This window comes from Cyclopterus lumpus, chromosome 5 (assembly GCF_009769545.1).
Source record: "Cyclopterus lumpus isolate fCycLum1 chromosome 5, fCycLum1.pri, whole genome shotgun sequence".
Classification (NCBI taxonomy): domain Eukaryota; kingdom Metazoa; phylum Chordata; class Actinopteri; order Perciformes; family Cyclopteridae; genus Cyclopterus; species Cyclopterus lumpus.
In genome coordinates, this window is record NC_046970.1 from 514772 (window position 1) to 542500 (window position 27729).

Genomic DNA, 27729 nt, shown 5'->3' on the forward strand with positions numbered 1-27729 from the left:
GTGCGTTCTTTAAAACACAACCGGAGGAGGGTGAAGGACCCCACTGTTGATGTGTGTGTCTGTGTCCTTGTATCCTTGTAACCTTGTGTCCTTATGTCTGTGTATCCTTGTGTATTTGTGTCCTTGTGTCCTTGCGTCCATGTGTATTTGTGTCCTTGTGTCCTAGTGTATTTGTGTCTTTGTGTATTTGTGTCCTTGTGTCTTTGTGTCCTTGTGTCTGTGTATCATTGTGTCCTTGTGTCCTTGTGTCCTTGTGTCTTTATGTCCTTGTGTCTTTGTGTATTTGTGTCCTTGTGTCTTTGTGTCCTTTGTGTTCCTCTCTCTGAAGGTCAATTATTTCCTTCCTGTCTAAATAGTGATCCGTAATATTTGTGCTTTCTTAGTTTCGGTCCATTTAACGAGGATAATAGAGATTGATGTAAATATTCTATATGACACATCTTCATTTAGCTAATTATGTTTAGTTGATTACAACATTAGCGTAGCTAATTCCTCCTACATGATGTTAATGTTGAATGTCTAATGGAAGTCCGTAGCTCCTTCAGGTCGGCCATGTTCACCGGAGCGTCTAAAGTCAAAGAACATTTGACATCAATGAATCAATAAATCATTTACTGTGTTCATTCCCATGAATCACAGTAAACAAGCGAGTCCATTCCTGAGCAGATCGTCTCTATCGTTGAAGCTGAAGACTGAAGACTGAAGTGAAAGTTTGATGTAAGACACGAAGCCGGGGAACAGCAGCAGCATGGAGCTCCATGGCTCAAGGCTCAAGGCTGAGTGGTGACCGTTATCGCCACGGCAACAAGGCCCTTGACTTCAGCTCAACCAGAAAGGACTCACAACCTCCCCGTGACTGCAGCGGTGGAAAGTAACTACGTGTATTCAAGTACTGTAGTTGTATATCTTCTTACTTTACAAATGACGATTTTAAGAATTGTAATGAAGTCATTTTACATTGTGCTACTCTTACTAATTGTGAATGTTATAATTAAATTGCCTGTAGGGGTTATGTGTGTCTGTATATGTATATCTATATGTAGTAGAAACATTGCAGCTGCAACCAATCCATTTGAGTGTGTGTGCGTTGATGTTCGGCCCTCAGATGATAAGCATTCTGCATGGTGTGTGTAGCAAATTAATGCAACACGTGTGTGTGTGAACAGATAAATGTGCGTCTGGTCTTTCCTGTTGCAGAAACACCAACGCTAACCGACACCCGGCCGGCTTCAGGTTGTAAATGCGTCTTCATTGCGGTGCAACACGAGCACAACAATCACACAGCATTGATCACACGGTCGCACAATTCATTTTAATAATGAATTCCAGGGCTCACTTATCACAATAACCTCTATGTATTCTGTATAAATATATCTATGACTTATGTGTTGTAAGTAAATTCATCTTTGTTCTGGCGGCTCACACAATGCTCCGTCTGGAAACTTTGGGGACAATAAAATCTATCTGTGTTCTCTGTACCAGCCATAATGCACCATAAGCGTGTACACTGAGTTCCTTCATAACTTACAGCACCTTTATGAAATGCAGAATCTGACTCATTCTGCACTCTGAGCTCACGAGGAGGGTGGAGTCAGTCTCTCTTCATAACTATACCAATTTAAACTGTTTTCTTCCATAACTTGTGTAAATAAAGCCACCTTGAATACATTTACATTCATTTATGTACTGACAACATTCAACATTTTGTACTGTTGATGTTTTTACGTTTGGTATTATGGAGGTTCTTTTTGGACCAGGCAAAGACTTGCAGACATAATGTCCCCATCTATATCCATTTGTGCTCTTTTTGTGTTGATATAAATGAATGCAGGAGGAAGCATCAATTGCAGCTCACGCCTCAGAGACGTGCGCCGCCCTGCAGGCTTTGTGTCAGACGCACTTCCAGGCAGGAGGGGATCGATCCACCGGCCCGGAGCTGCCTCTGAATGACACCAGGTTCTAACGCAGCGGGGCCATTATGCACGGCATGCATTTAAAGGTGCACACACACACATGGACACGCACACACATGGACACGCACACACATGGACACGCACACACATGGACACGCACACACATGGACACGCACACACATGGACACGCACACACATGGACACGCACACACATGGACACGCACACACATGGACACACACACACATGGACACACACACACATGGACACGCACACACATGGACACGCACACACATGGACACGCACACACATGGACACGCACACACATGGACACGCACACACATGGACACGCACACACATGGACACGCACACACATGGACACACACACACATGGACACACACACACACATGGACACGCACACACATGGACACACACACACATGGACACGCACACACATGGACACACACACACATGGACACGCACACACATGGACACGCACACACATGGACACGCACACACATGGACACGCACACACATGGACACGCACACACATGGACACGCACACACATGGACACACACACACATGGACACGCACACACATGGACACACACACACATGGACACACACACACATGCACACACACACATGGACACGCACACACATGGACACGCACACACATGCACACACACACACATGGACACGCACACACATGCACACACACACGCACACATTTCTACTTGTACTGTACATAGCAACCTCAGTCTCTGGTGCACATGAACACACACACACACACATGGACACACATACATGCATACACACACACACATGAACACACGTACACACATGGACACGCACACATGCACACACACACACACACATGGACACACACACTTGCATACACACACACACATGAACACACGCACACACATGGACACGCACACACATGGACACGCACACACATGGACACGCACACACATGGACACGCACACACATGCACACACACACACATGGACACGCACACACACATGCACACACACACGCACACATTTCTACTTGTACTGTACATAACAACCTCAGTCTCTGGTACACATGAACACACACACACACACATGGACACACACACATGCATACACACACACACATGAACACACATACACACATGGACACGCACACATGCACACACACACACACACATGCGCACACACACATGCACACACAGACACATGGCCACGCAGACACGCACACATGCACACACACACACACACATGCACACACACACATGCACACACGCACATGCACATGCACACACACACACATGCACACACACACGTGCACACACACACGTGGACACACACACACATACACACACGCACACACACACACGTGGACACACACACATGCAGACACACATACACACATGCACACACACATGGACACACACACACATGCAGACACACATACACACATGCACACACACACACGGGGACACACACACATGCAGACACACATACACACACGCACACACACATGCAGACACACATACACACACGCACACACACATGGACACAGACACACACCAATTTAACTTTTAGAAAAAGCTTCTTTTTTTCAAATAAAGATGTGAGGATCCCTCTTTTCAGATGTATGTATGTTAATGTGTGTAGGAGGAAGTTGCCATGGAAACATCCCCTCAGTTAACCCTCCGAGTGGTTCACCCTGCAAAGACAAAGGAGCCGGTAATCAACAGGTGAACTACACGAGTTGTTCTCTGAGCATCGAACTCTTTGAAGTCGGTATGTAATGCGTTTATAAAACAGTACAGTTCATACAGTTCTTCTTGTCAGCTGCATGAGTGAGTCGGGGAGAAAGATGAAATATGATACGTCTTTCCCTGTGGGCTCACTATATCCAGATTAAGGAGAGTTCCCCGATAGGCGACAGGCTCCAGCACCCATACCCAATCACTCGGTTCCCTCAGGGAACCATGTGGTGCACACATATGTGGCCACAGCCTCTCAGCGTGCCACCACGGCGTCCTCCAGGAGTCCTCCACGAGGATCATGGGAAGCTGCGAGCGAGAGTGCAGCACTTCTAAGTGAATGCCGGGTGATGTATTTGAAGATTAGGCACTGCATTTATGAACACTGGCAAAATATGTCATGGTTTATAATGTGTTCGCTGTGCAGCAGGAGGACAAGTGGGGAGGAAAGGAAGGGAGGAAGGGTACACTCTGTCATCTGCCTTCTGAAGGCTCTCAAGGCTCTCCTCCTGTCACAAGGCCTTCTAGAGGTCCGTCTGTAACACTGCTTACGTCTTCAAGCTGCTGTTGCATCACCGTCTGTGTGCACTGTAATCAATATGTGCACACGCTTGTGCTTCATGTGGTCCAAATGTCTGTCGCTGAAGAATGAGTCATATTTTCTCTCAAAAAGGAAACACAAACTGTATAATGTCCATCCACCTGCTGACTGAGATATTTAGAAACAGCCTTCTCTTCCTTTCTTAAACTCCATTATGAAATGTATTTATGAATATATATACTGTATATATATATATATATATATATATGTATATATATACATAAATATGTATATACTGTATTTTAACATAACAACTATTTATTCAGTCATATGAACTTTAACAACAGTCATAGCGGAGTAGTCATTAACTATAATGACTCGATGGACTTTGTGCATAAAACTTCCCAAACTAAACATTGTCACAAAAGTAATCATCTGCGATCATAAGTAACAATAAAACAAATCAATACATACCAACGATGCCATCAAAAGGCATAAGATGCAAGCAGACTCAACTGGATCGTAAACTTCCTTCACTTCCTGATTATAAGTCCCCTGACAAGTTACAAGACATTTCCTGTTTCAAAATAAAACGTCCTGTTTCAAAATAAAACGTATAACATACTGATTTGACAATTGTAACAAACACATATATACAGTATATACATATATACTGTACATACTGTATATATGCATATACTGTATATACTGTATGTATACTGGTATACTGTATATATACTGTATATACACACCCTTCCACAGTTTTAGGACTGCATTACATTTGATGAAAAACCTCACACAATGACTACATATATGTACATATTTTTATATATATTTATATACAGTATATATGTATATACTGTATATATATGTATATATACTGTATATATACAGTATACTGCATATGTATATACATATATACTGTATATACATATATACTGTATATATGTATATATACAGTATATATATACTGTATATACACAATATATATATATATACTGTATATATGTATATATACAGTATGTATATACTGTATATATACTGTATATACACAATATATATATATACATACTGTATATACACACATATACATATATACATACATATATATGTATATATACAGTATATATATATACTGTATATATACATATATACAGTATATATGTATATACAGTATATATATATATACTGTATATACACAATATATATATATACTGTATATATGTATATACAGTATGTATATACTGTATATACACTGTATATACACAATATATATATACTGTATATACATATATATACAGTATATACTGTATATATACTGTGTATACTGCATATATATACTGTATATATACTGTATATACTGTATGTATACTGTGTATACTGTATATATACTGTATATACTGTATGTACACTGTATATACACAATATATATATACTGTATATACACACCCTTCCACAGTTTTAGGACTGCATTCCATTTGATGAAAAACCTCACACAATGACATCGGTCCTGGAAAACCAAATAAGCAGCTCCAGTCCCGGAGCCATCACGCTTGATCCGCGTATGAATGAATCACATTTTGCTCTCATCTCCCTTCCGGAGCAAAGCCATAGCTCATATCTCCTCTGACTGAACGGGAAGTGGAAGGCTGTAATGAATGCTACGGGAGAGCTACAAGGAAGAGAGCACAGCATTTGAAAACGGTAACCTTCTTCAGATGCTGATTTAGCATTCATTATTAATGACCTTTCCTACCTGAGCAAAGCTGTTGCCACGACGCCCCTTTGTGTTCACACTTGTTGGCCTGGATTTCTACACTCGGTGTGCTCCTTTCATTCGTCCCACAGAGTCCACGTCATGAGTAAAGGCTAGTATGGACATAGCGGGCCAGATGTTTAAGTTCAGGGATGAACGAGAGATGGGGGTCAGAAGGAGAAGATTGGTGTTTTGGTATTTACACTGTCTGCTTCCACCTGAAGAGAATAATAATAATCCATTTAATTTATATAGTGCTTTTCTAGATACTCAAAGACACTTTACATTCGACACCGTAGACACCGTAGACACCGCTACGGGGAGCAATGCAGGGTTAAGTGTCTTGCTCAAGGACACATCGACTAGGGCGGGGATTGAACTGCCAACCTCTTGATTGAAAGACGGGCATGCTAACCACTGACCCATAGTCGCCCCAAAAGATAGAAGAGAGGGATGCAGAACGAGAGGAAGCCAGGCATTAGGAGGAACCCTCCTTTCCTCCCAGACACCTTCCACTTAGCGCTTTCTATCTCATTAGAAAGCATTTTTCATGCTAATTGAACTTAAAGAGCATCCATGCGTGCGGCACAGTGTGCGTGTGCATCTGCGAAATGTGTATTTGTGTTTGCGAGTTGGAACAATCAACTGAAACGTGTTCATCCAGGCTCGATGTTCCATTCACGGAGCCCGCACAGCGGCAGTGATTCCTGCAGCGTGAAAGTTACTCCGAAGCACATTGGAAGTGAAGTGCCAGGCGGTACAGTAGAGGGTCTATCTCTCCATCGCTCCACCTGTCTGTTTATCTAGCGGCCCCTTCCATCATGCTGCCATCCTTTTGTCTGTCTGCCTCCATTCATCTGTCATTATCAGACTCAAAAGTGTAACACACACTCGCTCTCCCCGACCGATAAGACTCCACACATCACTCAAACCGCAGGACGCACACGCACACCAAACTCTGCAACAACTCACCTCAATTACACCATTATTCCTTTTGTTGTCATCTTTCTGTCTCGGACTGGAAACGGATTTCTCGGCATCCTCTTTTGTCTCCCCAAATGCCAAATTATTATATTGCAATCAAAGGCCTTTTCTCTGTGCCGGAGATGTAACTGCACCATCAATATGCACTATCACTTCCTCTTAACAGCTATAATTAGACTGCTTACTGGGAAGAAGTTCAGCCAACGTCTCACAGCTTTCTGTGAGGAGAGAAACAATGAAAGGGTACACCGGGCTGCAGACCGGGTACCAGACCGGGTACCAGACCGTGTACCAGACCGTGTACCAGAGCGGGTACCAGACCGGGCTGCAGACCGGGTACCAGACCGGGCTGCAGACCGAGTACCAGACCGGATACCAGACCGGGTACCAGAGCGGGTACCAGACCGTGTACCAGACCGGGCTGCAGACCGGGTACCAGACCGGGTACCAGACCGGGTACCAGACCGGGTACCAATAGCAATTAATGACACCGTGGAGTCAGAGACTCTGGCCCCAAAATGGCCGCCCATCTAGAATTGAGGTGTCACATCACCCGGACAAGCAGGTCAAGTCCTCTGAGTATCATCAGTGTGCGCCAACAAAGCCAGGGGTCAGAGGTCACCTGCTGACCCCTCGGTGGAATTGATCTGTTGGTGCTGCGTGATTCAGAGAGCAGCCATTAAAGATGTTCTGCCTTGAATGATTGACGAGATGACTCGTGACACCGGACACAACAAAACGGTGTGATGGTCACAGAGTAGCTGCAGTAGAACTGGGTCCATGTTCTGTCAAGTCCAGAGTGGATGCATGTGTGCGGGTGCCCCGCGTGCCTAGGGCTGTTTCATATGTGCACAGTGCATCCCGGCGTGTGTGTGATGTTGTCGAGAGGCTTGTGTTTTCGGGGCGGTCGAGGAGAGGAGCTGTCAGCGTGATCCGTGCAGCTGGCATTCGGCGACGCCCCCTCATGTCAAATGTCAGCGCACTAATTTCTTTCCAGCGCAGGTTTCACCGCGAGAGACAGCTCACCGCTCCAACAATGTTCCCAGGAGCCATTCACACATTCACAGGCTTTATTTGAATGAAACCCATTGCATCTCCACATTATTGTTTGGTGCTCGGCCCTATTCTCAATTTTCGGAATATGGGGCAGAAGATGTGTAATGCAGCGATTTCTCGGTTCTTATAGAGAAATTGGGAAAGAATGCCGTTAATGTCTCAGACTGGAGCTCCATTAATTAAACGTAGTTTATATAACAGCAACATTATTTGACTTGATGCCTTGTAAACTTATACTATGTGTTCAATATTTTAGAGATAATTTATGGACCTATACATGTGTGCTTGTGTGATCAACCTACAGCAGCATCACTGTGTAAAACTAAGATGTGTTTAGTCCATAGATCTGCTGAGAGGATGTTTTACAAATAATCTAATGCTTCTAATGCGTTAATGCATTGCTGCCTTTGTTTGTTTTTGCCCAATGGGAAATAATATCTCAACCCAGTGTCAACAAACTTCCACTGTAACACTGTTCATTCCACACATGACCCAATAAAATTAACTTTGCCTCAGGAAACGAAGAAATATTCTCTCTCCCAATTACCAGCCATGTTTCTACGGGTTTCTGCACATTTGTATGCCCTTTTTTATTAATGCTTTCACAAACTAATATTTATATATGTTAACTAGATTGGAGCCCTTGCATATAATGAATATGATCATTCTTATAAGTAAAATCATCATTCACGCAGACAGTTTATGCCAAGAACACTGTGTACTTTTTATAACACGGCATACACACATTTGAAATGACTGGAGTATTTTTTTCTTCCTTTCCAATCTCTAACAGATTGGTGCTAATGGAGTTAACGGGACCTTCCTGTCCTCCTTTCTGAGCATTTAGTCATGCACATGCTGTTTCCTCATCCCTCCTAAATTACTGGGAGGTGATGTACAGCCTGGGTGTCCCAAGGCTACAGGAGATTTAGAACGTTGTCCCATTTGAAGAAGAGGTGAGAAAAGACATTACTATGCAGAATAGGTAATATTGAAAAACGCCAGAGCTTTTTATAGTGCCCCATGCAGATTATCAATCTATTTGTGTTACTTGGCTACCCAGAATTTCATTTCCCTTTTCATTTATTTGCCTTGCTGCAACCGTTTACAGTGCGAAACTGAAAATTGAAGCCATGACGAGCAAGGGAGCAATAGTCCAAGGGCAAAATAGGCCTCTTCTGTTGTATGATTGCAAACGTTCATTTGGAGAGGGGAGGAATGAGGTGACCTGTTTTTGATGAGCTCACAGGAATATTTTGAGAAAAATAGGGGGTCCACATAAGGTTGCCTACAACTTGTCCATACTGATGTCTTCTTGTCGGCCTGAAGCCTTTTATTAAGTATTATTGAGAATTTACTGGGCATCTTGCCCGATAAGAGCAGTACTTGTCAGTATTGCCCTATGTTAAATTCAGCACCATGGACAAAGGCATCACTCGGTAAGTTTCAGCACCATGGACAGAGGCATGCATGTGGTTGAAATGCTCTGTTAGTTTCAGCACCATGGACAGAGACATATATGAGGTTGAAATGCTCTGTTAGTTTCAGCACCATGGACAGCGACATATATGTGGTTGAAATGCTCTGTTAGGTTCAGCACCATGGACAGCGACATATATGAGGTTGAAATGCTCTGTTAGTTTCAGCACCATGGACAGAGACATATATGAGGTTGAAATGCTCTGTTAGTTTCAGCACCATGGACAGCGACATATATGTGGTTGAAATGCTCTGTTAGGTTCAGCACCATGGACAGCGACATATATGAGGTTGAAATGCTCTGTTAGTTTCAGCACCATGGACAGCGACATATATGTGGTTGAAATGCTATGTTAGGTTCAGCACCATGGACAGAGACATGCATGTGGTTGAAATGCTCTGATAGTTTCAGCACCATGGACAGCGACATACATGTGGTTGAAATGCTCTGTTGGGTTCAGCACCATGGACAGAGACATGCATGTGGTTAAAATGCTCTGTTGGGTTCAGCACCATGGACAGAGACATGCATGAGGTTGAAATGCTCTGTTGGGTTCAGCACCATGGACAGAGACATGCATGTGGTTGAAATGCTGTTAGGTTCAGCACCATGGACAGAGGCTATCTTTGTTGGTATTGTTCTGGTTAAAATCTATTTGTTGGTCCGGTTTTAGAAATGCAGTCTTGCTAATAAAAGGCTGTAGATGTAACAGTCCAGCCTTGATTCCTTTCACTAAGGAGCTTTGGGAATCAACATCTTAACAGAGAATAAAAATATAAATTGTTTGAACTACCGGGTGCTTTGGATTTCTCTCGGCACACCTGTGCAACGGGCACAAAGCGACACAGCGATATTTGAGTATACCCAAACGGATAAAAAATAAGTACCATTTTGGGGGCGAAAAACAAACTGTAACCCACCTTGCTCGTTAATTGTGTGTTATTATTATCAGTCCGCAGCGGCGACGCTGAAAACATTTGATAGTGGCTCCCAGGTAAAGGTGGTGTGACGAAACAGACCGTGAGGGAACCATCGTGGCGCCATACCTTACATAATCATCACGGCAGTACCCTGAACATAATCACAATGATTTGTGCCCTCCCATTTCACCCTTGTATTAAAAAATATTGCTGGAGGTAAGTCAGGCGTGAGCGCAGGCAAGGCTGCCGTGGTGAATGGAGTGTGGCCCCGAGGGAAAGCTTGGAGAGCAGACCACGGTGTCATGCCAAAGAAAGCCCCCCCCCCACACACACACACACACACACACACATCCCGTCCTGTCCCCCCCACCCCCTGCCCCGCTGGGGCCCGGTCATGCCGTGAGAACGGGATGACATTACCGGGCCATTTAGCTGGCGGAATAGCAGAAAGAGGTGAGAGAGGCGCAGAGTGTGTCGCTTTTGTTATTTAATGGTTGGCTAATGTCTAGGTGTGGGGGGGTGGGGGAGGGGGGGGGGAGACAAATAGGTCAACATTATGAGCCTTTGAAATGTCTTCTATACTACGAGGCCTTTAGGCTGCGTGGTTTGACTGAAGACACTGAAGCATAACTGGAGTACACTACCAGTTCATATTTCCCATCATGAGAATGGTTCAATGCCTTGTGGCCTGTGTGTGTGTGTGTGTAAAGTAAAAAGGTACAGTCCATTTCAATCTGTTTAGATCTAAATATTTAAAAGCAAACCCAGCTTGAGGTTATTCTTACTTATTAATTTTCCATATCTGGCACTTTGCTGACAGTTGAACGTCTTTCCTCAAACTTGATTTCAATGTGAACATCAGCACTCTGCTCGCTTACAAATGACCTCGAGTACAGTAGTTGTGCTTCTGGAGTCGAGATAAACACAACTACCACATAGCCATTGATCCTAATGGAGAGGTCCTGCCAAGGCTCAGCTTGGATTGAATTTAAAATATCAGATCTTATCTTTAAAAGATGTGCCTGTCTTTATAAATTGAACCCACTTTGAGAGTGAACATTCAAACCCACCGTCACTCTATGTGCACCCTCTCCAGGCAACACAATGTGGAGCTGTCAGCTGACGAGGACGGTGTTCATAAAGATCTTTCTGTCCACAAGCAACATGCTTACATGTGTATGAGAGAACCTCATAGTTTTATATTTATGCTTGTCCTATTTCCAATTGAATCAAGAATGCTCAGTCAGCATGGCCGACTTCATGGATGCTTTTAATTCATGTATCAACACCTAACTCACTCATACTGAGCTTTTCATAAATCAAGGACTGTTAATCCGACTGGTCACTTTAAATTTGATTAAAAGCCGGTTGCTTGATGCCTAAAGGAGTGAGCTTAAAATTAATTCCATGACGAAACTGGACGAATATGGAGGTTCTTCCAAAGGATCAATCAGCCTTTTCTTTATTTCTTTTTTTACTGAGGAATGTCTTTCTGGTGTTTGCTCTGCGCTCAGTGTAAATGATCCCATTGAGACTGGTTTCCTTTTGTCTTGGTGAGTAGGATCATCATCTGAAGAGTTGCCGACATGTCTGAACGTGAACCGCTGCACTTCTCCTCCGTTTGTGCCGCCTATGTGCAACCCTTTCTCTTTCCCTTTCTCTCCCTCCTTCGATGTGCCCCCTTTCTACGCCACTCGGCGGAGCTCACAGACTTCCCCTCTCTGGAAACCAAATCATCTAATCACAGGACTTTCTGATGACACGTCGTCTCTCCGGTGCTAAATGCGCGTTTCAGCCTCAACAATAACGACCGTCTGAGGAATCCTGCGTCGGGGCTTCAGTGTCGGAACGTTTCAGCACCACGGAGCTGTCCGCCGGCCGGGAGCTCCACGCGGTGTGAAGTGTGATCCAAGCCCACAATAAACATGCATTTAAACTACACACACGCTCACATATCATCTGCAAGCCAATGTTTATTTTTGAATGACTCGAAACTTGTTGTAAATTGTTGTAAAACAGATGAACAGCTTATTGCACTCAATATGAATAGTCACGAAGTAATGAATCAACACCAGTTCGTGAATGTGTGGTGATTTGCTCTGAGTGGGAGCACAAAGGACCGTATTCTCTCTATTTCCCTATTTATAGAGCCTCTCTCTTTGGTGGAATGTACCACCTGGACTTCGCATAAGAAAAGGGGGGGCGGACCACGCTGGGTTTGACATATGCAGAGATTACAGCGTCCCCCTTTAGTCAAACCTCCCCGCTGCTCCGGCAGAGATTGAACCGGTCCTGTCCGTTTAAACCGAGAAGACACCCATACCGACTCCTCAATGCAAAAAAATAAAAGGCTGCCAAGAAGCTGGGACGAGGGAACGTGGGTGTAAATAGACAGTGAACGCTCTTGGTCTCTCTCTCTCTCTCTCTCTCTCTCTCTCTCTCTCTCTCTCTCTCTCTCTCTCTCTCTCTCTCTCTCTCTCTCTCTCTCTCTCTCCCTCTCCCACTCTCCCTCCCGTTCTCTTTTTTCTTTTATGAAATCAATGAACGAGTTATTGGGTAGGACATAAAGATAAGGAACCAGAGCCTCCAGCGGGACCGACGGCATTGCGCGTTTTTGATATGCGTGTTGGCCAAATGCTACATGTGTGTTCACAGCAGAGTCAACATTGGCTTTGATAGGACGAGTGGAATCGGCTCTGGCACGGCTCGGCACGGCTCGGTCTCGGAACACAATTTTGACCAAGACTCCCAACAGCTCCTTTTTTTCAACGTAAAACGATTCTCCACCATCACCATCTGCTGCTGTTTTGCACCCCTCCCAACTCACTGGCCGGTCCGAAGATGGCAACTTTAACCAACGGGCAGGTGGACTGCACGGTGCACGGCGTCGGTGTGGTCTCCGCCAGCACGAACGGGCTCGTGAACGGATTAAGCCACAGCCACAGCCCGGTGGGCTGCCCGGCCACCATCCCCATGAAAGACCACGATGCCATCAAACTCTTCATCGGTCAGATCCCCCGCAACCTGGACGAGAAGGACCTCCGGCCCCTCTTCGAGGAGTTCGGCAAGATCTACGAGCTCACTGTGCTGAAGGACCGCTTCACGGGCATGCACAAAGGTGGGTCAAACCAGTGTTCCTATGTGAGACAACTGTGGTTCCACTTGTTAGTGAGATCTGCCGCACATTGGGGAGAGTGAGGATCCTAAATCATGCAGGATCTGTTGGGGAGAACAAATTGTGCAGACTGAAGAATTACTTTATGCAATATTGTTTTGGGAATTTGTGGCATTTATTCATTTTCATCGGTTCTCCATTTAAATGCATCATTTTTTATTTCATTGTTGGTATTACCGGGCAAACATATCCGAGCACGAATCGGGAGTCACGACGGCATGAGTTGATGTCGGGTGTTGTTAGGAGGAGCGTGTTTGTATGTGGGCAGTGTGCGCGCGGGTGTGTTCACACGCACAGTCCGGCGGTTGTAAACGCGCCTCCGTTCACTCCGGTGCTAAATCAGGCCATTAACCTCACGTGCTCCCGTTGCCTTAGCGGGGAGGCGTGCGCTCTGGTGCCCGAAACTCTCTCCTGTGTGCGTGGAGGCGCGTGTGGGGGGTGAGCATGTGTGTGTATGTGTTGGGGGGAGGTTTGTAGTGAGGGGGGCGGTTGCGCGTGCACGTGTGTACGCAAGTGTGAAAGACAAGAGGAGTAGGCCGATGAATATTGTTGGGGCATTGTGAAATCTAAACAAAGTAAAAATGTAAATTGCATTGTATTTTTACAACTGTTACGGTTATGAATTATCACAAATTTTTGGTTTAATGCTACGTGGCCTTTTAATATTCGGTTGAATATTAACGGCCTGCCTTGTGTTTCTGGTGCAACAGGAATGATGGCGCTTCATCCCGGTATTGTATTTTCCTCTCTCGAGGGACAGGTCACTCTGCAAATCACCAACTAACGAGAGGTCACTAATTGATCCGCTGTACCTGCAGGACGCCCCCCAGGAGGCCAAAGTAGATTAAGAATGAGCTATCACTCGAAGCCCCCTCTGCCCCATGTAAACAATATATGACATGCACCATGTGTCAAAAAATGATTATGATATACAAATAATTCCAGAGGGCAGAGACTGTCTGCAAGCATGGGAGGAGTCAAAGAGGTGGAGAAGAGGGGGGGTTATCTTTTATTAATAGCCCAGCTGTATAGTGACTCCCTGTTGGACAGTTAATCACCAGTGCCCCCAGAACTAAAGGCACGGCCGGCCAGCTGATCCTAGAACTGTCTCCTCACCGCGATATACGGCCCTGTTTCCCGGGCCGGGCCCCCGCTTTTCATTAGTGAGCCCCCGCTGCGCTCATATTTTAACTAGCTGGAGGCGCGAGCTGCTCCCGGCTCACTGTAAGCGGCTCGAAGGCCGCACTCCCCTCACCACTCCTCCCCAGCTTTCCAGAGAAGATTCTCAAATTAGCAGTAAAAGACAGCACGTCCCACAAATAACTGGCAAAGTGACTGGCTGTGTGCCGTCATACTGGTTTTATGGAGCTCCTCCCAGCATAGCATGAATCAGGTATAGTATGATATCACAGCAAGAGTTTGAGACAAGAGTAAATACACTTACAAGCAAATATTCACTTACGTTGAAGAGGGATGATGCAGTCTGTTTATTTGTGCCTTGTACAAATACACTTAAAGAATGACCTTTAACTCAACAGTGACATGTAGGAGGCTAAAAGGTCTTAATGTATAAATGTACATGAGAACCTACCGCCCTCTCCCCTCCTACCCGAGCTCCATGTTTCAGAAAGAGTCGAAGCGAGGGCACGGTGACCCTCTAAGGAAATGCTCCAGTAGAGGGACGTCTATAGAAAAGTCCTCTTCTCCTCCATCTTTTCTCCTCTTCATTAACTCTGCCTGATACCTTCTTGGCGTTCCCTCTTTGCCCTTTGTCTTCCCTTTTTGTGCCGGCTGCCGGTTCAGTGCCAGGACGATGCTGGATAATGGCTGTGGTAAAACCGAGGTGGTAGACGATCAACTGCTTTACAATGTGTTGTTTCTCTCCCAATGGCACATCCTTTGTACCATCTGGGGATGCTGTTGCATTCATTTAACATTACCCAAAGTGACATGGCACTTTTATAAAGAAATAAGCGTGGTCTTCAGCGAGAGAATGCAGCTTTTTCTGCTACGGCAGGTAATAAAAGACCCTCCGGTTCTCCTGTACAGCCTAAGAAACAGCCTTTGCTTTGGTAAAGCTACTCCTGAAGAAAGAGACCCCTATTATAGCCATTGTCAGCCGTGCCTGTGATACTATTGCCATAACCCTCCCCATAATGACTCCATGTATCACTAGTAATCTAGTCTTTAGGATTCTGTCCCCTTGGAATGGAGGGGTGGAGGCAGCGAGGAGGAGGGGAGCATGGGACGGGGTCTGCAGAGGCTGGGACACCAGTGCAGGTCTACATTCTCCCAATGATTTTATTTCTCTCCCCTCTGCGACCGAGCCGTGCTAATAGAGGCCATTTATAACGGTCACCGGCTGCTGCTGCTACCGAGCACAACGGGGCTGAGAGGCCCGGCTAGCACAAAGAGACGGCCCTCTTCTCTTTCTCTGGCAATGCAGCATGGGAGGAGGGGGTCTGTTCAGGAAGAGAAGGGGTAGATGTGACTGCTAGCACTATTCATCAGCCTGATTTCATGTAATAATCACCGGGGCAATTGAGCCGCGGCAATACGGGGAAGACATTAAATAGCTGAAGGTTGTTATCTATTGTTTACGGCTGTCATTGTGTTCCAGGCCAAAACCTTTATTGTCTACATCTTCGTTTTTCCAAACAAATGCAACTGTCACCAAGTTTGTTTAACTGCTGTGTTTCCATTTGGTGGTAATTTAATATGAGTAATATATTTGTCCTTGGCCACACTAAATGCATTAGCAACCGCTCTCGCCATAGGCTCAGCAGTCAAAGTGGTTGCAGAGCCAAGGAGGTGCTCAAAGTCAGAGCAGGTGTTGAGACCTCATTAAGAAACGGGCCAAATAGTCCATTCTGACCTGGCGAGTGATGAACATGTCACAGGTCTTTAGTGCAAACCTTCTACTTTCAGGGGAAGACACTACGAGCTCACTGGAATAAAATAACGTTGGTGATTAATGATAATGTCTTGGCTGTGAAGCTATTTTGTAATTTAATATCAATACTTGAGAAAATGGTTTAATATGTTTGGTGGAGGTGTGATGATCTTGTTTAAATGTACCCACACTGTCAGTGGCTTATGCTACAGATGGGGGCTATAATCAGGTCATAAAGGGAGTTATGGTTCCCTCTGAACGTCGACGGTATTGATATTTCACCCCCTTTAAGTGAATGTGTCAAGGCAGCCGGTTCAGAGCAGATCGTTGGGCTCATCGTGTTCAGTGAGGCCAGGAAGTCACGATGCCAAAAACATGAAAGTCTCATGCTGTGTTTTATTGCCGGCAATTAGGTGTTACAGGTTTCCATTAGAGCAGCAAAGGGAAGGAGGATAAAACCAAACGTGGCTTCGAACAAAGAGAGGAGGAGCGGCATGTTTTGGTCCTGCAGGCCTGCGTTGATGCAGCATGCGCTCAGGCCGAAGCATTTCACTCCCGTTGCATCAGCCTCTCTCTGTGGGATCCCTCCCGTCGCCTTCGGTTTGTGTGAGTGTGTGTGTGTGTGTGTGTGTGTGTGTGCGTGTCTGTGTGTGTGTGTGTGTGTGCGTGTCTGTGTGTCTGTGTCTGTGTGTGTGTGTGTGTGTGTGTGTGTCTGTGTGTGTGTGTTTGAGTGTTTGAGTGTGTGTGTGTGTGTGTGTGTGTGTGTGTCTGTGTGTCTGTGTGTGTGTGTGTGTGTGTTTGAGTGTTTGAGTGTGTGTGTGTGTGTGTGTGTGTTTGAGTGTTTGAGTGTGTGTGTGTGTGTGTGTGTGTGTGTGTGTGTGTGTGTGTCTGTGTGTGTGTGTGTGTGTGTGTGTGTGTGTGTGTGTGTGTGTGTGCGTGTCTGTGTGTGTGTGTGTGTGTGTGTGTGCGTGTCTGTGTGTCTGTGTCTGTGTGTGTGTGTGTGTGTGTGTGTGTGTGTGTGTGTGTCTGTGTGTCTGTGTCTGTGTGTGTGTGTGTGTGTGTGTGTGTTTGAGTGTTTGAGTGTGTGTGTGTGTGTGTGTGTGTGTGTGTGTCTGTGTGTCTGTGTGTCTGTGTGTGTGTGTGTGTGTGTTTGAGTGTTTGAGTGTGTCTGTGTGTCTGTGTGTGTGTGTGTGTGTGTTTGAGTGTTTGAGTGTGTGTGTGTGTGTGTGTGTGTGTGTGTGTGTGTCTGTGTGTGTGTGTGTGTGTGTGTGTGTGTGTGTGTGTGTGTGTGCGTGTCTGTGTGTGTGTGTGTGTGTGTGTGCGTGTCTGTGTGTCTGTGTCTGTGTGTGTGTGTGTGTGTGTGTGTGTGTGTGTGTCTGTGTGCGTGTGTCTGTGTGTGTGTGTGTGTGTGTGTGTGTGTGTGTGTGTGTGTGTGTGTGTGTGTGTGTGTGTGTGTGTGTGTGTGTGTGTGTGCATGTGTCTGTGTGAGACTGTGGGTCAGTGGTTAGCAGGTCTGTCCTTCAATCAGGGGTTTGGTGGTTCAATCCCCGCCCTAGTCGATGTGTCCTTGAGCAGGACACTTAACCCTGAATTGTCCCTGTAGCTGTGTCTAAGGTGTGTTAATGTAACATGGTTGTAAGTAGCTTTGGATAAAAGCGTCAGCTAAATGGTGTGTGTGTGTGTGTGTGTGTGTGTGTGTGTGTGTGTGTGTGTGTGTGTGTGTGTGTGTGTGTGTGTGTGTGTGTGTGTGTGTGTGTGTGTGTGTCTGCTCCTCCGCTCCTTCCTGGCCCAGAATCCTCCACTCAGCCCTGTTTCTAATCGATCTCTGACTTTTGGTCATGGAGGAAGGCAACATGTGTCACAGAGGAGGTCGCTTCTTATCTAAAGACCACCGGCGCTGGCACCAACACCCGGTCCTGGCACAGCCCAGAACTGCCAAGCAACAAGAGGGAACCAAGAGGCGGAGCCAGAGCGGGGAGTACAGTGAGCCTAATTTGTCAGGAGGGCCGTTGTCAAGGCAGCGCTGCCTCTGTTGTCCATTATTATTGGAGGGGACTGTCAGATGGGGGCCGGCTGATGGCCGAGCAGGCAGCCAGTTAGTCACAGTGAGAGATGACCGCACCGAGCCAGAGGAGGGAGTGCTCATGGAGCTGCTGCCAGGATTAGCATGCTAACAGTCATGAGGCCTGTCAGGGGGGAGGAGCCCTGTGACCTCAGAGGCCCTCTCATTAAAACCACTGACCTTTACATACAGAAAGAGAGCGATAATGTAAAGGAATGGCTCTACCACATGTTCATCTCATTTCCCCTCCAAAGGCATACATTCAGCACAGATGGAAAGTTTTGTGGACACAGATACGATTTAGTTGGTAGATATATATATATCTACATATATATTTGAAGTATATTAAAAACATATCCACCAGTATCAAGTATTAAAGTGTTGAGAGTTTGAAATGACCATAAATTAGAGACTGAACTTGTTTCACAGATAACTTTTGTGTTCATGGTTCAGAGGTCACATGCACATCCAGAGAAACACAGTAAAACTGTCCAGCCAGCAGAAACCAGGGTGCTCGTGTCTGGTGGTCCCACCCGGCTCACCGTGGACCTGCAGGGAGTCTGAAGGTCAGTAGCTGAGGTTACTGATCCCAACAGACAGACTTTTGGATCTGCTCTACTATGTTCAAGTATCTTTCTGGTGTGACACTCACTCCAGGGGCTGTGGGGTTTAATTTGATAATTTTGAAAATGATCAAAATATTTACAATGTCCAAGGCAAAAAATCATTTCTGAGCATGTCTATGCACAGTGGAAAAGCTTTCTTGTGTTATGACTCTCGTCGGCCGATGACCCAGCTGTCTAAAATAGAGTCTACCTTTAATGTTTCATCAACATTTGGCCTTTTGTTTTCCATAAAGAGAAACTGCTGCTTTCCTGTGCTCAATGCACTCAAAGTAAATATGTTCTGTTTTCAACGCTCTTGCATCATCTCAGTGTTCTTGTGACTTGTGCTCAATTTTATAAAAGTTGATGCTTTAGGCCTTTTCAATCTTTTAGGAACCCTTAAAACCTTCAAATCCCGGGGGCCGGACTAGGAGATGGGGAATGCAATACTATGGAAATGTTGGAAAGTCTTACTTGTTGTTTTTGAGATTTACTTTTACTAATAAAAGTGTGTCCTGTGGGGAAGTTCCTGCCCTTCTTTCATTAAGAGTCGTATAATTCATTAAAAAAAATAATTGTAGTTCAGAATTAGCTCAAAGAAAGAGATAATAATGATAAAGATAAACATGCACAGGTTCGCCCTTGCTGCTCCCATATTAATATGTGATTTCCGTCTCTATTTCAACTCCATTTCGATCTTATCTAACCCATGGAGCTACGCCTAACCGCTAACCCATGGAGCTACGCCTAACCGCTAACCGCTAACCCATGGAGCTACGCCTAACCGCTAACCGCTAACCCATGGAGCTACGCCTAACCCCTAACCCTCTTATCTGACCCATGGAGCTACGCCTAACCGCTAACCGCTAACCCATGGAGCTACGCCTAAACCCTAACCCTCTTATCTGACCCATGGAGCTACGCCTAACCGCTAACCGCTAACCCATGGAGCTACGCCTAAACCCTAACCCTCTTATCTGACCCATGGAGCTACGCCTAACCGCTAACCCATGGAGCTACGCCTAACCCCTAACCCTCTTATCTGACCCATGGAGCTACGCCTAACCGCTAACCGCTAACCCATGGAGCTACGCCTAAACCCTAACCCTCTTATCTGACCCATGGAGCTACGCCTAACCGCTAACCGCTAACCCATGGAGCTACGCCTAAACCCTAACCCTCTTATCTGACCCATGGAGCTACGCCTAACCGCTAACCCATGGAGCTACGCCTAACCGCTAACCCATGGAGCTACGCCTAAACCCTAACCCTCTTATCTGACCCATGGAGCTACGCCTAACCGCTAACCCATGGAGCTACGCCTAACCGCTAACCCATGGAGCTACGCCTAACCGCTAACCGCTAACCCATGGAGCTACGCCTAACCCCTAACCCATGGAGCTACGCCTAACCGCTAACCCATGGAGCTACGCCTAACCGCTAACCGCTAACCCATGGAGCTACGGCTAACCCCTAACCCATGGAGCTACGCCTAACCCCTAACCCATGGAGCTACGCCTAACCCTAACCCTCTTATCTGACCCATGGAGCTACGCCTAACCGCTAACCCATGGAGCTACGCCTAACCCCTAACCCATGGAGCTACGCCTAACCGCTAACCCATGGAGCTACGCCTAACCCTAACCCTCTTATCTGACCCATGGAGCTACGCCTAACCGCTAACCCATGGAGCTACGCCTAACCCCTAACCCATGGAGCTACGCCTAACCGCTAACCCATGGAGCTACGCCTAACCCTAACCCTCTTATCTGACCCATGGAGCTACGTCTAACCACTAACCCATGGAGCTAACCCTAACCGCTAACCCATGGAGCTACGCCTAACCCCAACCCTCTTATCTGGGCCGTGGAGCTACGCCTAAACCCTAACCCTCTTATCTGACCCATGGAGCTACGCCTAACCGCTAACCCATGGAGCTAACCCTAACCGCTAACCCATGGAGCTAACCCTAACCCATGGGGCTACGCCTAAACCCTAACCCTCTTATCTGACCCATGGAGCTACGCCTAACCGCTAACCCATGGAGCTAACCCTAACCCATGGAGCTACGCCTAACTGCTAACCCATGGAGCTAACCCTAACCCATGGAGCTACGCCTAAACCCCAACCCTCTTATCTGACCCATGGAGCTACGCCTAACCCTAACCGCTAACCCATGGAGCTAACCCTAAACCCTAACCCTCTTATCTGACCCATGGAGCTAACCCTAACCGCTAACCCATGGAGCTAACCCTAACCCATGGAGCTAACCCTAACCCATGGAGCTACCCCTAAACCCTAACCCATAACCCTCAGAGTAAAAGACGTAAACACAGTTTCCTTTGTTCACCGGTCAAAAGGTTTAGAATTTTATGTGTGTGTGTGTTTGGAAACTGGTGTTTCCTTTTATCAAGCTGTGCAGTCAGGACGCATTATGATAAGAAATATGGTAATATCCACTCCCCGTATCTGTGTGTGTACATGTGTGTTATACAGGGATATATGCATTTTCTCTGTATATTTGATGTTTAAGGCCCAACTCGACCTCCTGTGCTCGTCATAATGAGTCGGTTCTCCACAAGGAAATATTAGCATGACGAAGCTGCATTATGAAGCATTATGAAGCATAGAACCAAAGTGTATCACAGATAACTGGCCCATCAACCCATATCCAGCAAGCAATAATGATTGTTACACAGTCTGCTCCAAATACCTTTTTATCCAATATCTTATGTAATTAAATGTTGTTTTTGTTGTTTCTTCATATTATTTGGAACATTGTTTTCAAGGTCAAATTATGTTTGAATCCAACAAATCATTATTAGATATTTTAACTATCTTTTGTGCCATACGTGTACTTTTAATGAGCCCAAATACAACCGGCTCATGAACACAGAACAAAACATTCAGATTTATGGTTTATAGAAAGTTGGATTGATGTTCTCAACCAAATGCTAAACATAGCTGGAAGAGGCTTCTCGGGCGCTATGAGCCGGAGCTCGTGTGACTCACACCTCATATTTATCTTTCTCTGTTTGGCTGCTTGCGATCTTCAGAGTCGATCTACTTCCCTCCAATCTCCCATCATGCCTATTTCATGTCCCCCAATTAAAAATGCACCACGTTGACTTGTAAAAGGAAGGTGGGAATGGAGGTTAGGGCTTTTCAAAGATCTCTCTCAATTATTCAAGAACAAGTTTGATTCCGAAAATGGAGGAGGATTAATAAGTCATGCAGAAGTTTTCGACGGTTTGGGGAGCGAATGTAAAGCACAATGTTCTGAACCCGCAGGAGACCAAGAACCAAGCGGTGTTGTCGATTGGGCTTCACGAGTTTTGACTCCCCGATTCAGCAACTTTACCATATCTCTCTTTAACAGATGCACAAGGGATATGAAGTTATTAAGTCAGAGAAGCTTTGCTCCTTGTTATATGATATGAAATATCTTTAGTTTTGCACAGTTTTGAATGACAAAAGGAAACTGAGCAGCCTTGAAATATTCCGGATGTTTCTAGACAACCATCATTCTGTTTTAATTCCCCCAAAACGCTGCAAACGAGTGCCTTTTGCGATCAGATATTAGCATTTGAGTCCTATTGGCGTCACATTGAGGGAAAGTACATGAAGGCTTCCCCCGATCGGCTGGTTGAGAGCAGATAGACCGAAACACAGCGCTGCAGAGGGAGATGGTGCAAGAGTGCGTAAAACGACAAGGAGCTCAAGAGAGAGCGAGGGAGAGAGGAGAATTAGAGGGATGTTGAAACAGGGATGATGTAAGAGAATGCGTGAAAAGAGGCGAGGGAGATCCATGGAGGAGAGTTGTGGTGGGGGGTTGCACACAAAGAGTATCAAGAGGCAGAGCGCTACACGGGAATGAGAGCAGAGACTGTAAAGAGATGTGCAGACTAAAAATGGAGTCGCACAGAGATTGTTCAATGACGGGCGGCGAGCAAGCAAAATGAATGAAAGGCGGAGGGAAGGAGGCCGAGAAGAAAGAGAGAGAGAAGTGGAGAGTGAGGGAGTCCCAGAGACAGATGTCGCCCTCGCTGGCCCCGGCAGATTGATAGCTTCTGGCCCAATTCCATGCCAGGCTCTGACCCCTCTGTCCTCTGCTGTAATTTATAGGCTGCGTTTAGCCAGATTTAAGCACTACTCTGTGGCCATCATGGCTCAAGAAGGAGAACGACCTTCCTGGGACGGGAGCAGCATTAGACGCCTGCAGCTGCAGCCACCTCGGGGTAAATAAGCAAGTGCCCTCCATCTTAAATGGATCTGTGACAACATGCTAATTGGAAGGGTTTTACTGTGTATTTGGCCGTATGTGTATGTGTGTGTGTGTGTGTGTGTGTGTGTGTGTGTGTGTGTGTGTGTGTGTGTGTGTGTGTGTGTGTGTGTGTGTGTGTGTGTGTGCGTGTGCGTGTGCGTGTGTGTGTGTGCTTCTTTCATTTTCTTCAACATATTAACGTGGCTGTGCAGTATAATATAGTATGTTTTAATCATTTCCAGTACTCTAAGGAACCAAAATAAAATAATATATAGTCTTTAAACTTATTATAGAGCTGGATTTAAAATATTGTTGAATTGGTTATAAAAAGGACAGGAAAGCACATGCTTACTGTCTTAACTGAGCATCATATTGGACCCCATCTATCATATAAAAAAAGCTGATTGAGAAAATATGTTCTCCCTTAAAGACCAAAAAAAAGGAGCAACAGCCAAAAGCAAATTAACTGTTTGATTTCACAATTATTATATTTACGTCAAATAGTTATGCTATACCTGAACATTACATATTACTTATTTATATTGCGATGCATTGTATTTCCTTTTCATATGCAATCTTTCCTTTTATGCATTTAAATGTTATTAAAATAATAAACACACCATCGAACAAACAATTATTAAAATAAATGTAATTATCATGTAATGTCAGCCAAATTAACTTGGTATGGATCTCATTAATTAAATATTGAGTAAGCATTTTTATTCAGCTGATCAAAGACACCTCAGACCTGAGCTCGTTCACGTCTTTGAAGTTCCTCTTGCTTGAATGAGGAGCTGCCACCTTCATCTCCAGTAGAACTGTGCTGAGAAGCTCAAGTCTGACTGGGTAGCTTGTAAAGTGAGTCCGGCTCTGTTGTGTATCCGGAGCCAGACCCCCAGTAAACCCACCGGGCCGGCTGGCCGGGGGCTCAGCTGGTGCTCGGACATTCAGAGCGTTACTGCAATGCACAAATCAGCCCGGGGAAAAGCTCTGGACCGAAAGCCTTCATCAAATTATTACAGATTTGCACTTTAATGGCTTCTGAGGTCTCTACCGGCCCCACACAGGTTCCCAACGAGACACGGCCCATTAGGCCGGTCCTTTAATCACAGAACAGGAGATGGGAATCCTGGCCCAACCTCTACAAGCCCTGCCTCCGTGTGTGTGTGTGTGTGTGTGTGTGTGTGTGTGTGTGTGTGTGTGTATGGATCGTTTATCAATACCATGAGGACGCACGGGGCAGCAGTAATTAATTTGGCATCGGCTGAACCCAACGCTACCAAAAGCCCACATCATAAATAAAAATGGAGAATTAGTTTCCAACGTCATGTTCAATTTAAGTAAAACACGGGAACATTTTACTCTGCAACATTAAAGTTATTATTTGTATCAAACTAATTACGTTCAATCATCAAGCGATAAACATGACAAAGTAAATCATTTATATAATAATTATGCTCAGCATAGTGCAGCAAAGTTTCCGATTATTAAAAAGCTTAATAATTGCACTTTGTGACTTTCCCTAACGCACTTCAGTAAACTGACCGGTTACGGAGAGCAACACTTAAGCCAGTAAATAGAATAAATAAAAATGTGCTGCCATTACTTCAGTTCTCGTGTTCAATTATGGATTTACAGTACAAGACATGTTCTATTAATGCAGAAAGAAAGTATTTTAATAATGACATAACTTTTGTCAAGTCTTTGTTCCCACAGCTACAGTTGCCCTGATTAATGTGCCATCGATGCAAAATGTAAAAACTATCACTCAATCTGCCTTTCAATGGCCCAATTTGTCGGAGAGGAAGCCAGGCTTTCTAAATAAAAGTGACCGCCGAAGGGGATGAATATATATAATTATCTGTGGCTGGAGCGCCAACAAAGAGATTTTGAAAATCAACGTTGTGCGCCAAAGGCTTCATTAGCCCGACAACAAAACGTCTCCTCGACTCGCCGGCTTAGAGACGCAGGCTCCTGATAGCGTGCCGTCGCCTCCTAGCACGACCGCTATCTAGCTACTTGATGCGCTGATGTCCACATGCTAACGTGCTAACGTTGTGTTTGAATTGTTAGGCAGTGTAAGACATGGCTGCCTGCTGTGTTGTTGGTCTGACGCACGTCAGAGAAGACGGATAACTGTGTTTGCTTTGCTTCTGAAAATGATGTCTTTCATGTGTCCTTGCTATCGCGACTAGCGGTCCATGTTAGCTTTGCAAACATCTTAATTGTGTTAAATGGAGGAAAAAGTGGGGAGATTAAAAGCCGTTAGCGTGTGTTGTGTGAGGGAGTGCTATTCCCAGGGCGGTGCTTTTGTTCACTTTGGCAGATGACAGAGTTTCACCTTGAAACTGTCTGCACCCAGAAACATGTCGCTGTGCGCGCCGCCACGCCGCCGCCACGCCGCCGCCGCTTCCTTCACACGCTGTTTCCTTTCCTTCGTCATTCCTGTTTGTGATCGCGTCTCTCCTTCTTACTCTCCCTTTTTCTCTCATTCGATCTCTCTCTTGTTTCTCCCTTTGTAGCACTGTTCTCTCTCTCTCTCGCTCTCTGTCTGTCTAAGCGTCAGATAAGCTCACTGGGGGAGACTTTAGAGGACTCTCCATCTGTGTATAAATAACTCTGGATGAATTATTGAGGGACCTGGGGTTGCTAATAATCCCGCAGGACCCATCTGACAATGACACAGAAGATGGAGGGAAAACAATTACGCAGGCTTTTTCCTTCAGAAGAGTGAGACTGGGAGTGGGGGGGGGACTCGACAGCCTCTGGGAGCCTCCTCGCGGGGCCCAACATCTTGGCTAATAAACCCAATTAAGTCTCCGGAATCAATCGGAGCCCCGGGGGCGTCCTCTCTCTTCCTTCCCCGGACGGCGTGCAACAACAGGAAGTGTGATGATTCATGTTCCCCCTTCTGCGTTGGATCGTCCTCTCATCTCCATCTCGCAGGTTGGCGGACGAGACGGGATAACAGGGCTGGGAGGGGAGAGCTGCACAGAGCAATATTAATGTCAGTGTTTATCCTGTAAGTGTTTCACCGGGGGACATGGGACCGCTCCCGGAACAGAGGTAGAGCACTTTGTCTCCTTAGTGATACGGGACGCATCTGTAGGCCGAGGTTTGATCCGCCGGCTCTGCCAGGTCCTCGTCTGACTGTTGACGGACACACTCTGTAGGGAAGGAAATGCAAATCAATGTGCGTTTCCATCCACTTCTAGGAGTTGGTTCATGGAGATAAACCCCACTTTGTTCTTGAAACATCGGCACGCGATACAATATGTTGAGCCGACTGGAGGTTGTGGTTGTCACGACAACCACTCCACTTGAACTCCGGTGTCTTGCACGACTTCCTGTGTCGCCGGATCACAGAAGAGATGAAGGAGGACGTTCAGCCTTGAAGAGGAGGAGAGTCTTCCTGTCCCACGATGCTCTGGACTCTGTTTCAGAGCTTTTCCACTCAGATGAGTGTGAAGTCACCATTGAAACAAAAAAACATGTTGGGGGTCTTTTCAGTCATGTGTGTGTGTGTGTGTGTGTGTGTGCGTGTGTGTGTGTGTGCGTGTGTGTGTGTGTGTGTGCGTGTGTGTGTGTGTGCGTGTGTGCGTGCGTGCGTGTGTGCGAGTGTGTGTGCGTGTGTGCGAGTGTGTGTGCGTGTGTGCGTGCGTGCGTGTGTGCGAGTGTGTGTGCGTGTGTGCGTGCGTGTGTGTGTGTGTGTGCGTGTGTGCGTGCGTGTGTGTGTGTGTGTGCGTGTGTGCGTGTGTGCGTGTCTCATGGGTGATGTGGGGGACGACTCTGTCCTAATGATGCATTTTCTCCGCCATTGATTCAGTGGCTCTGCTCTCCAGTAAATCCTTCACATGCAACTCAGTAAACGCCGGCTCTTTTTCCTCCTTCACCAATCGATTAGCACAGCTTAGAGACTCTGGAGGCAGAGATGGGACTTGTTATCTTCAGGGAGTCACACACACACACACACACATGTGAAGGTGCTAATTCTTTCAAACCTTTTTAATGTCATAAACAAATGTAAATCTATCTATGGTGGTAATGTGAAAGTGCATCAAAGTGTGAGACAATGTTTTTTATTTGAACGTTTTTGATGCATGCATCTTTAAATGGGGGATGCCCACACCCGTCTCTCTTGGTCTGTTTTTCCTCTTGATTGCCTCCAAACTGTGTGCAGATAACGAAGTATGGAATTTAATTATTGAGTTTTCAACTCAAGCTTTTGTTGTCATGATTGTTTTTCTACACTAGTTTCCCGCACATCTTTGGACGTCTCAGTAATTTGTTGAGGTTATTTCTTTGTGCAGTCAAAGAACAAC

At 45.7% G+C, this 27729-nt stretch overlaps 1 protein-coding gene across 1 annotated transcript in view; it reads left to right on the forward strand.

Annotated features, from left to right (window-relative positions):
- Positions 1–13249: 13249 nt before the first annotated feature.
- celf4 (CUGBP, Elav-like family member 4) overlaps positions 13250–27729 on the forward strand; it is an 84019-nt gene continuing 69539 nt past the window's right edge. The window contains exon 1 of the mRNA XM_034533417.1: positions 13250–13526. Coding sequence (XP_034389308.1) covers positions 13250–13526 — 277 coding nt within the window. The remainder of the gene's footprint in view (positions 13527–27729) is intronic.